Consider the following 11,812-nt stretch of genomic DNA (forward strand, 5'->3'; position numbering starts at 1 on the left):
CATTGATTTAAAGGCAGCCTTTGATAAGGTAAATAGGGAAAAGTTGTGGAAAACAATGGAGATAAGAGGAGTAAGAAAAGGTTTAATTGAAAGAGTGAAAGAGATCTATGTAAAAACGGTTAGTGCTGTGAGGGTAAATGGTAATATCACAGAAGAATTTTGCACAGAAGAGGGCCTTAGGCAGGGCTGTCCTCTTAGCGCTACACTATTCACAGTCCTGATCTCTGACATAGAAGAGGAAATGAGAAAAGAAATTGTGGGAGGCATAAAAGTTGGGAGTGAAAAATTCTGGTCACTTGCTTACGCAGATGATATAGCACTTTTGGCGAACAATGAAGAAGATTTTAGGGCAATGATGAAAAGATTCGAAAAGTTCTTAGAGAAGAAAAGTTTAGTGTTGAACGTAGAAAAATCGAAGGTAATGGTTTTCAAAAAAGGTGGGGGCAGAGAAAAGGAAAGAAAATGGAATTGGAAAGGAGTAAATGCAGAGCAAGTGAAAGTATTCAAATATTTAGGGTACACATTCAACAAAAATGGAGGCTGTGATAGACACATTCAGGAGATTGTTAAAAAGGCCATCATTGTGATGAAACATACGTGGGGGATAGGAGAAAGGCTCTTTAAGGACAATTTCAACAGAAGAATACATATTTTTAACAGCTTCGTGGTTGGAGTTCTGTCTTACGGGGCAGAATTATGGAGATGGGAAGAAAAAGCCAGTTTAGAAAGGATCCAAGACCGTTATCTCAGGTGGACCCTGGGACTCGACCGTTATACACCAAGCTGCATGGTTCTGGAAGAGACCAAAATCGAAAAACTCAGAGTGAAATTAGGAAGAAAAGCTATTAAATTTGAAGAAGGAATAGAAAATTCCGCAGAAAGAACAATTTTAAAAGAATGTCTAAAAGAAAAAAATAGTGGAAAGCTGAAGATAAGAAGTGTTCAAGAAAGGGAGCAATATCTTAAAAGGTGTGGTTATAGTCAAGAGGGTTTAAAAACATTAAAAGATAAGAGAGCTAATGTAAAAGAGATACTAAAGAAGACAGACTACGAAGTACAAAGACAAACACAGCTAGGTAAAATACAGGAATCTAGGTACAATAGTAGGTACAAACTAGTAAATACTGGATTAAAAGCAGAATATTTGTGTAAGGTAGGAAACAAAGGAAGTCACAAACTAATAGCTAGGGCGAGATGTGGCAATTTAGAGGAAAAATCTAGATATTGGTTAGGCGAAGGAAGTCAGTCAGATGTGCGCTTTATGTAAAAGAGAAAAAGGTACACTGGAACATTTAATTAGAGACTGCGAATTAATAGATAGACCAAATTTAGAAATTGAAGAAATGTTAAATGGTAGGGCAGGCAATAAGAATGTGTGTAATTGGTTAAGACGTTTGGAAAAGCGAAAAGAGGATGTAATTAACTCTAGATAAGTAGAGAAATGTATAATATGAGTGTATAGAGAACCATAATTGTTACTATTAATCCATATAGAGATTCTATTTTGTTTTAGTTGTCAAAAAAAAATCCTTGAATGCAAGAGTGGATGGTTAAGAAAAAGAAATGTAAACCAAGTCCAATTTTTCAAGGCCATTGGGCTGAAAAATAAATAAATATCTATATCTATCTATCTATCTATCTTATATACAAAAAAAATTAAATTACTCTCAAAATAGATGAATTTTTATTTAAAAAAAAACGTTGAATTTTCACCCGAAAAAGATTCCAGTTAATTTTCCAAGAACAAAATATGAGTTTTTAACAAAATAATTTAATTTTCAACCAAACAGTTGAATTTTTATCAAGGAAAAATGAAATTACTCTTAAAACAGATTAATTTTGAATTAAAAAAAAGTAGCAGAACTTTTAATAAAAAAGTATGGCTTTGTATGTATGGCTTTGAAATTGTTGAATTTTCAACCAAGCAACTACATTTTTGTCCAAGAAAAATGGAATTACTGTTAAAACAGATTTATTTTTTATTTAAAATAATAATTTGTTTCAAGATAGTGGAATTTTCATCCAAAAATGATTTTACTTTTCTTTTTAATACCAAAACATTTAAACATTTAAACAAGTAATTTTTCAACGAAATAGTTAAATTAACAACAAAACAACAGAACTTTCAATCAAAAGGTATAGCTTTTCAACGAAATTGTTGAATTTTCAACCAAATAGTTGTATTTTTATCCAAGAAAGATGTAATTTCTTCTAAAGCAGGTGAATTTTAAAATAAAAAAGACAATCTTTCAAAAAAAAAAGAGTTGAATTTTCAAATAAACAGTTGTATTTTCATTTAAGATAAATGAAATTTTTACTGGAACAAATGAATTAAAACAAAAACTTAAAAAAAAGTTAAATTTTCCTCCAAATTAAAATAAAAATTCTACTAAAACAGGTGAATTTTCAAATCAAATGGATAAATTAGAAAAAAAAAGAGTTAAATTTTCAATCAAAAAGATTTCAGTTGACTTTTCAACACAAAAATCCAAATTTTAAACAAAAAGTAAATTTTTTAGGAAATGGTTAATTTTTAACAAAATAGTTGTATTTTCATCCAAGAAAGATACAATATTTTTTCTGAAGAAGATGAAGTTTTAAATCCAAGCTAATTTTTTCACGCTCAAAGGCTAACAAATTCAGGATAAATTCATAAGATTTTAAATCCATTCGAATTAAATTCAAAAGAATTGGGCAATTATTGTAAAAATAAAAATTCCATTCATTTCCATAATTTTTGAATGAATTTAGAGGGAATTGGAGGCGAACAAGAAGAATTCGATGAAACTCATAAAAATTCAAAGTGAGATTTAAAGAATTATTTAGAATGAATTAAATGAATACTTTTAAAAATTCAAAAAATTCATTAAATTAAATAGAATTGAGTTAATTTAAAAGAATTCCGGGTGAATTCCAATAAATAATTTTAAATCTTTTCAAATCGTTGAAACCTTACTATTTTCTAACCAAAGAAGTGACTAATAATTAGAAAACAATTCGAGTTAAATTCAAAAGAATTCAAATGAATTGGAAATTTTTGTTTAAATCCAAAAAATTCGATTTACTACAATTAAATTTGAGTGAATTTAAAGGAATTTAAGAGGAAGGAGAAGAATCCGATAAAATTCATAACAAATACAAACTGAAAATCATTTAATTTAGTATAAGTTTGAAATAAGTTAAAAAAATGAAAGAGAATTGAAAAGGAGTGGATGAAATGGGCTGAAAAATTGAGGAGAGTTTTTAAGACTTCAAGATGAATCAAGCAAAAACTTTTTTAAATTTCATTAAAATAATTATAATTCAGAAGTATTCAAAGGAATTTAAAAGAATTCCGGATAAATTTATAAGAATTGAGGGAGATTTCCGAATTAAGTGCAAAAAATATTTCAAATCCTTTGAAATTCCATTAAATTACTGAAATCATTTAAAAATAGATTTGTTATCTTTTGGAAAAGCCCTAAAATATTTCCAATCCTTTAAAATGTTTTGAAATTTTCAAAAATGTTTAGAGAATGCCAAGGAATTTGAAAAAATAGAATGACATAATTGAAATCCTTTTTCATCATTTTATATAGTTGATCCTCAGGATTGATTAAATAAAAATGTTATTATAGGCTGCACATTAGATTGGTCTAAAAATGAATTTGAAATTTTTTTTCTTAATTTTAATGGGGACACCCCAAAAATGTTTTTGAATCCACACAAAAAGAAATGCATTTTTTTTAAAGAAAAAAATGATATTTAGATTATATTTAGATTTATTTATATTAACACGTATTTCCTATGAGAAAAAAAAGACATTTTTGTCAATCTTTTTCAGAATCCTCAATATTATCTCAATCGAGTTGCAATTCAACAATTGTTTAAAAAATTAAGTATTGTTTTTAGCAATTTTCTCATAGAATGGTCTTAGAAAATTGCTGTTTTTTCACAAATTTTCCACTTGTTGTAAAATTTTCATTCAATATAAGTTACGTAATTAATTAGTCAATAAAATTCATTGTTTAAACAATTGATTAGTATTATTATTAATAGTATATTTGAATAATGCTATAAAGATGCGGTTTTTTCCTGAAATTTTTGGCTTTTTGTCCAATTTTCAATTAAAGAGAGCTAATAATGAATTCAATTTAACAAAAATAATTGATTAAAAAATTTATTACGGTTGCTAATAACATTCACTTTTCTTAATTGGTAAAATGTTGTGGTTTTTTCTGAAATTTCCAACTGTTTTTCTTTGTTTCATTAGGCCTGACTTTATAATTAATTAGATTTAACAAAAATAATTTTTGAAACAAATTATTATTATTATTAATGATATTATATATGAATAAAGCTAGAATGATGCGTTTTTTCTGAAATTTCTGACGTTTTATCCAATTTTAAATTAAAGATAACTAATAATGAATTGAAGTTAACAAGAATAATTGTTTAAAGAATTTATAATCATTGTTAATAACATTCTCTTTGCTTAATTGGTAGAATGTTGCGGTTTTTTTCTTAAATTTCCAACTTTTTTTCTATTTTTCATTAGACGTGACTTAATAAATGATTATATTTAGCAAAAATAATTGCTTAAACAAATTATTATTGCTTATGACTATCTTTATCTGCCATGAAAAATAATAATTTGTTTAAACAATTATTTTTGCTAAATATATTTAATTATTGAGTCACGCCTAATGAAAAATAGAAAAACAGTTGGAAATGTCAGAAAAAACCGCAACATTCTATCAATTAAGCAAAGATAATGTTATTAACAATTATAATAAATTCTTTAAACAGTTATTTTTGTTAAATTGAATTCATTATTAGCTCTCTGTAATTGAAAATTGGACAAAAATTCAGAAATTTCAGAAAAACCCGTATCATTCTAGCATTATTCACATATAATATTAATAATAATACTAATAAATTGTTTAAACAATGCATTTTCTTGACTCTAATTAATTACATAACTTATATTGATTGAAAATTTTACAACAAGTGGAAAATTTGTGAAAAACCCGCAACTTACTAACTCCATTCTATGAGAAAATTGCTAAAAACAATAATTGTTTAAACAATTGTTGAATTTCAACTGGATTGAGATAATATTGAACTTCAGAATTAGCGCCCAAAACTCGCAAAACCCATTTTTTTACTTATGGGGTTTCTTTGGGAATAGTTTCGACTTTAATATTACTGGTTCAGATTAGCAAATTGGGATTTTTCATTTGTTAAGCTGTAGCTGAAAATCTCTTAAAAATGATTATTATAAAATTAATCAGATGACATATAGTCATATAGCCAAAAATATCGTCCGGGTATAATACACCCAGTCTAGGCTGTGAGGGTTAAATATTATCTTTCTAAAAAAAAAAAAATGCATTTACTTTTGTGTGGATTCGAACAGATTTCTGGACTGTCCCCATAAAAAAAAACGGAAAAAAATTGTTGGAACACCCTCCTGCACACTAGGGTGCCCATAGGGACCAAACAAATCTTGAAAATAGGGTAGTTTAGGGACCTTGACTGAATATAGGGTACAATAGGGGTTTGTGAGGCCTCTCATTGTTGAAGAAAAGACTCTGGTCATGATGAGATTACACTATTAGACAAAAAGAGAAAATCGAAATTGATTTACCCTAAAGTACTTTTGCTCTCGCGCCTCGAGTTCTTCCTTGGACATGCTGAAATCCCAGGGAGGTCTCTTGGGCATGTCGATTCCTGGTGGAAAGTACGTGTCGGAGATTTCCTGTTTTTCGAGCGGAAGCATCTCAATCGTCTGACAAGCTTCTTCCTTGCGTTTGCGCAATTCCTCTTGGGTCTCTTGGAAAAAGTGGAGAGCATATCTACTACTCTTGCCCGACCTTGAATCTCTTGGCTGTTTATTTATTTTTTGAATTCCATGCTCAAAATGAGGGTCATCCTTTTCCTCGCTAGGTTCCCCGTCCTTGCTGCTGTAACCTCCGGCTGTAAGGAAAAATGTAACCTTTTCTGCTCATTGTCTCGTTAAAATAAAAACAGGTTGTCATCGGTCTTGATAAACAAAGTGTGAGAAATAAACAGAATTGCTACCAGATTTATTTTTCTAATTTTTTTCGAAAGTAACGCTTAGAAATGGAAATTTTGCCGTAAAACACAAAATTAAAAATATATCTCATAAAGAAAACCATTGCACTCAAATCTTGCTATAACGACCTTCGATATAACGAGCAGAATGTCTCGCCCTTCATCCCCACTATTTCGCCGGGTGAGCCCGCGCAAATTTGAATCAGTAATCGACATCTATCATTGTACGGTTTTAAATAATAGTTTAAAAATAAGTTTTCTCAGCTGCGTATTGTAATAAGCTTGAAAGAAGAAGAATTGATGTAGTTCGAGAGATTAATAAAAAAAGTTAAGGGTGTTGGAAATTAGCGGGGACAGCGTTATAGCGAGATTCGAGTGTAAAGTTTATTATGAAAGTCACTTTAATTTCTTACATAGGTTGAAAGCTATCGAAATTATCTATAAAGTAAGCCAAGATGAAGTCATTTTGTGAATTTCTTAAAAAGATATTGCGAGAGTAGTGCAAATTTCAATGTTTTCTTAAAATATTAATAAAATCTCATATAAGAAACACGTTTAAAGTTTGAACAAAAATATTGGAACATTTTTTATAATTTTTTTTTCCTCTGAAAGAAATATTTTTGCAAATTAAATTTGATAGATAATCGTGAGATTTTTATAATTTTTGTTCGAATGCATATTCATTTGACTTGTATTACTTTCCTAGAGATGAGACGTCTTTGAATTTTTCCAAATTTTTTCTATCATCTTTGTAAAATGTTTGCTGTGTTCGATTTTATTTAAATCTCAAGAAAATATTATAATTTGCATTATTTTTCAATGCATTTTTAATAAATTGACCAACTTGCCTTCGCCCTGCCTCGTTTTATAGAGAATTTTTATTACCTTTAAGTGGGTTGAAAATTTAAATGTGGTAGAAAATTTCACGGTTCTTAACTCTTTAGTCTATAAATGATAAAAATTTATATTTATTTGTGACATGCTTCACAGTCATTCCGGTTGGCTGGCAATTCAACTGTTTTGTTGCGAATTCTTCTTTATGACTTGAAAATTCATCAATTTGACTGAATTTTTTTGGTTTGTGAAATTAATTTTTTTTTAAACGAAATTTAACCTTCTTTGGTTTGAACTGCAATTATCTCGTTTAAAATTAATCTATTTCGGTTGAAAATTAACTTTAAATGAAAGCACTCAAAGCGAAACTGTTAAATTTCGTACTTTTAAAATTGAAATTTAAAAGTGTTTAATTTTAAAATTTTGTATTCAAATGCTGAATAATTTACGCGTATGAAATTGAAGGCAGTAACATTTTTCAATATAAAAAAATATAAATCCACGTTGTCATTTTCAATAGTCTAAATTTAAAAAACCAATCAATGAACTTTAAATTTATTTCAAAATTATATAATTTTAAGGAATTTTAAGTTACAAACATTAAATACTGAAAAATTGAATTGAAAATTAATTTAGAGGAAAATTATATTGTTTGTTAACATTTTTTTTTTAATAGGAAATTAATCTTTGTGATTGAAAATTCATCTTTTTTGTTAAAACTTCTACTATTTTGTGTCAAATTCATCTGTTGTAGTAAAAATTTAAAATAATCTGTCGAAAATTTCATTTTTTTGATTGAATATTGACTTTCATAAACTAAAAACTAAATTATTCTATTTTGTTAGAAATTTTATATTTTTATTGAAACTTGATCTTTTTTAGTTAAAAATGTAATTATTCATTTGAAAATTCATGTATTTTGTTGAGAATTTGTGTTTTTTGTAAGATAAAATTGAATTATGCTATTTTTTGTTGAAAAAAGATATTTAAAATTAAAAATTGATCTTTTATAGCTGAAAATTCAACCATTTGTTTGCAAATGCACATATTTCGATGAAAATTCGTGTTTTTATAGGAAATTAGTCTTCTTGGTTAAAAATTCATGTTTGTGATTAAGAATCAAACTATTTAGTTGCACATTCCTTTTTTTTTTGTTTTGTTAAAAATTAAACTCTTTAACAGAAAATTTGACTATTAATTTAATCCCACTTTTGGTAGAACAGTGAAATTTTGAACTAAAAATTGATATTTTTGGGTTGAAAATTTAACTGTTTTATAAAAAAATAATGATTTCGTCTAGAAAATTTAACGATTTGGTAGAAAGTCAACTTGTTGCTCGAAAATTGGACTACTCTGTTAACAAACAATTTTAAGTTGAAGATTTATCAGTTTAGTTTAAAATTCATTCGTTTGGTTGAAAATTGAACTGGTAAGTTGATAATTCGTTTTTCTGTTTTTTTTACATTTTTTGTTTTTCAACTAAAAATTAATTTATTTAAATTATTTTATTAATTCATTAATTATTCAAAACCTTATTATTTGGTTGAAAATTCGTGTATTTTGTTAAAAATTCAATTTCTTTGGCACAAAAATAATACTTTCGGTTAGAATTTGAATTATTTTAAGGAAAACAATTCTCTTGGTTAAAAATTTAACTCCTTGGTAGAAAATTAATGTATATATTTGCTTGAAAAGTAATATTTTTTGTAGAACCTACATTTTTTCAAAAATGGAAAGAAAAAGTGTTGAAAATTCCTTTTTGGTTAAATTCAACTTTAACAGTTGAAAATTCAAATGTTGTGTAGAAAATTCGTTTTTTTTTGGCTTGGAAATTCAACAATTTGGGAGAAAATTTGCGAAATTTCTCGAACATTTTTGGTAGAAAATTAATTTTCTTGATTAAAAATTCAGAAATTTGTTTAAAAACGTATGCATTTCGTTGTAAATTCGTCTTTTTATTAATAAAAAAATAATTTTGTAGGTTGTTAATTCCATTATCTGATTGGAAATTCAACTGTTTTGTACACCTCTCCTGTTCTTCGCAGGTAAATGAATCATTTTGGATATTATTTTTTTATTTACTGAGCAATCTTTCTTAATTGAAATTTTTCATTTTTGTTAGAAATTCGTCTTTTTATTTTAAAAATTAATCTCTTCTGGTAGAAATTTCGTCTTTTTTGGTTAATCTAGCTGTTTTTTCAGTTCAAATGAATTTTATTTTTAATTCTTGAAAAAAGTATGATTTTACCGAACTTCCCCTCCCCCATTCGGTTTTACGTAATTTTTGGATTAACCCTAAATAAATTACGAAATAAAATTAGAAGAAATTTTTAATTTATTTTAAAAAACCAAACACAGTCCAGTTGTAAAAAAATCTTTTTTGCGAGAAAATACCCAATAATTCATGAAAATCGTACAATTGTTCAAATGTTGTAATAATAAGCGATAAGAAAAAGAGTTGTGTCCAGCAAAGGAAAAACTTTTAAGGTTTTTGAACTCGCGTTCTAACCTCAAACTTGAATTGTCTCATTACACTCACACAGGAATTAAATATTTGTTAGACACAATTTCTCAATTTCTTCGTTTAAAAAAAACTGTGTCCAAAATCTTACCTTCTGATGGCCGAAATACTATAATATTTATGTAAGCAAGGCGTGTTTAGAATTAACAAGTTATAATAAATTTTGTATAAAATAATGCCGTACCGAGCAGAACGGGATTTTTGCGTTGTTTTTTAGCTTGCATTTGTTGCTTCTTTGCTTTCCCACTGAACGGGGCTTTTCTCCTTCCTTGTGGCATTTTATAAGTTTTCGTATCTCTCAATGCAGTAAATAAACACTGCAGATTTTAAAAATATAGTTCAACTTCCAGGAAGATTTGTCAACCATCAAGTTACGTCAAGGTCAAGACACCGGTCATATGTCTGCTGTACTCGGTGTCGATACTAATAACAGAGTAACTGCCAAACCCAATCTACTTATTATCTTCTCTGTCTTTTGAGAACGTAAAAAATAGCCATCAAAACGACCAGAACATGAAATTTTAAAAAATGTCAACAAATTCTTTCCTCGTCAAAACTACTGAAAACTGCGCAAAACTGGCGCAAAGTCGCGATATCATGCGCAAGGTTATTTGGTCGCACACTCTTCTGCGTATCCAGGGATGGGAAGTGGCAATCTGCATGCCAACAATTGTGGTGTACTCACACGCTTGTCGTAAGTAGACGGAAAATATATCTTTCTCTCACTCTACCATGTGACGGTGTCATGCATTTGTCACACTCTAAATTTTCCATCCAACGGAAGAAAATCTTTTTAAGGGCATATGATACTTAGAAAATTGTCGATTTTACCAGTTTTAGGTTCCCCGGCTTTTTTTCTAGAATAATAAATATTTTGTGTTAAAAATTTGGGAAATGATAGCGAACATACTAACGGACGTCCCTACACACTTTTTTTGTGGGTTAATTCAAAAAAGTTTTTATTTAGAAAAATGTGATTAATTTGCGTAGCGCTTAGGAAATAGTATCGAGTTTTTTCAGTGTTAGGTTCCCCGGCTTTTTTCCTAGGTTAAGAAATATTTTACTTTCAAAATCTGGGAAATGATAGCGAACATGCTAACACAATATCTTTGGACGAAAACTTTGGACCTACAAATAAACATAGTAACTAATCTCCCGGAACTAACCATGTTTGCAGGCAATCAAAAAAGTTTATTTCATAAATAATTTCGAGATTATCGGAAAGGCAGATATGAAAAACGACTTTACCTGAAAAAAATGCATATGCATAAAATTTTTATTTGGCACAATACATTTTTTTGTTATTATTCCTCAAAAAAGAGTCCGGGGACGTCCATTATGATATTTTATAGCATCTCCGAATTCAGTTTTTAAAAATTTTCATTTTCGTGGAAAAAAGCTGGAGAAACTGTAAGTATCACATCCCCTTAAGCCATCAGCTAACTTCTCTTCGTTGAGTGATGAGAAAACAATGTACCAAGTACATGGGACAAAACTTGAGTTGTATCATACCTTCGTAATTAATAATAATTTTTGTCATTTTATTATTTCATTAAAATAATCAAATGGACCGAATCCCACGCATTTGGTCGATTTTTCTCCCCTCACTATTTAACGAAGTTGGAGAGAAAATACCTATTATACTCAGATGCTATTTTAACGTCCTCGTATAAAGTTTAACTTGACTGCCTAGGTAAATAATCTACTAATTAGCAGCAGTAGGACTCCGGGGTCGTTCGTTTCGAAATTGAAAATCGAATGGATATCTCTTTTTATCTCTAAACATTAGGAAAGGAGGTCCGTTCGAGTTGCGACTTTCCCACTCCTAATAAATCATCGACATTTTTATGTGTCAAAGTGATAATTTCACCTCACTAACGAACCCATAACAAGTTCAGTGAACTAAAAATGTCATTATTTTATTATTGATGTAGGTGTGTTAACCAGGGAAATTAATTAATAGTTTAAAGATGTTAATTTTGTCTTGTCTACTTGGTCATAATCAATATTTTTAAAATATTGATCAATATTTAAGATTGTGAAAAAAACGCTCTCTATCTCCGCTGGGATATGAGCCCAGGTCCTTCAGATTGCCGGTCTGATGCTCTACCAATTGAGCTACGGAGAGACTAGAACACTTTCCTCACAATCTCCTTACAAGCAGAATGTCAACGTCATTCCTTATACTTTTAAGATTTTTCCTTCTAAACATGAAACTCATATTTTACTATTAATGTAAGTTTGCTGACCAGGGAAATTAATTAATAGTTTAATATGTTAATTTTGTCTTGCCTGCTTGTTCATCATCAATATTATTAAAATATTCATCAATTTTTAAGATTGTGAAAAAAACGCTTTCTAGCTTCGCTGGGTTCATATCCCAGCGGAGCTAAAGAGCGT

The 11,812-nt window shown here is 28.6% G+C and overlaps 1 protein-coding gene across 1 annotated transcript in view; it reads right to left on the reverse strand.

The window, feature by feature from the left end:
- The window catches only part of LOC117181655 (guanine nucleotide-binding protein-like 1), a 20,324-nt gene extending 10,326 nt beyond the window's left edge, over positions 1-9,998 (reverse strand). The window contains exons 1-2 of the mRNA XM_033374554.1: positions 9,597-9,998; positions 5,630-5,958 (exon numbers count right to left, since the gene is read on the reverse strand). Coding sequence (XP_033230445.1) covers positions 5,630-5,958; positions 9,597-9,690 — 423 coding nt within the window. The 5' untranslated portion in view covers positions 9,691-9,998. The remainder of the gene's footprint in view (positions 1-5,629; positions 5,959-9,596) is intronic.
- Between the last annotated feature and the right edge of the window lie 1,814 nt (positions 9,999-11,812).

Source organism: Belonocnema kinseyi, chromosome 10 (genome assembly GCF_010883055.1).
Source record: "Belonocnema kinseyi isolate 2016_QV_RU_SX_M_011 chromosome 10, B_treatae_v1, whole genome shotgun sequence".
Classification (NCBI taxonomy): domain Eukaryota; kingdom Metazoa; phylum Arthropoda; class Insecta; order Hymenoptera; family Cynipidae; genus Belonocnema; species Belonocnema kinseyi.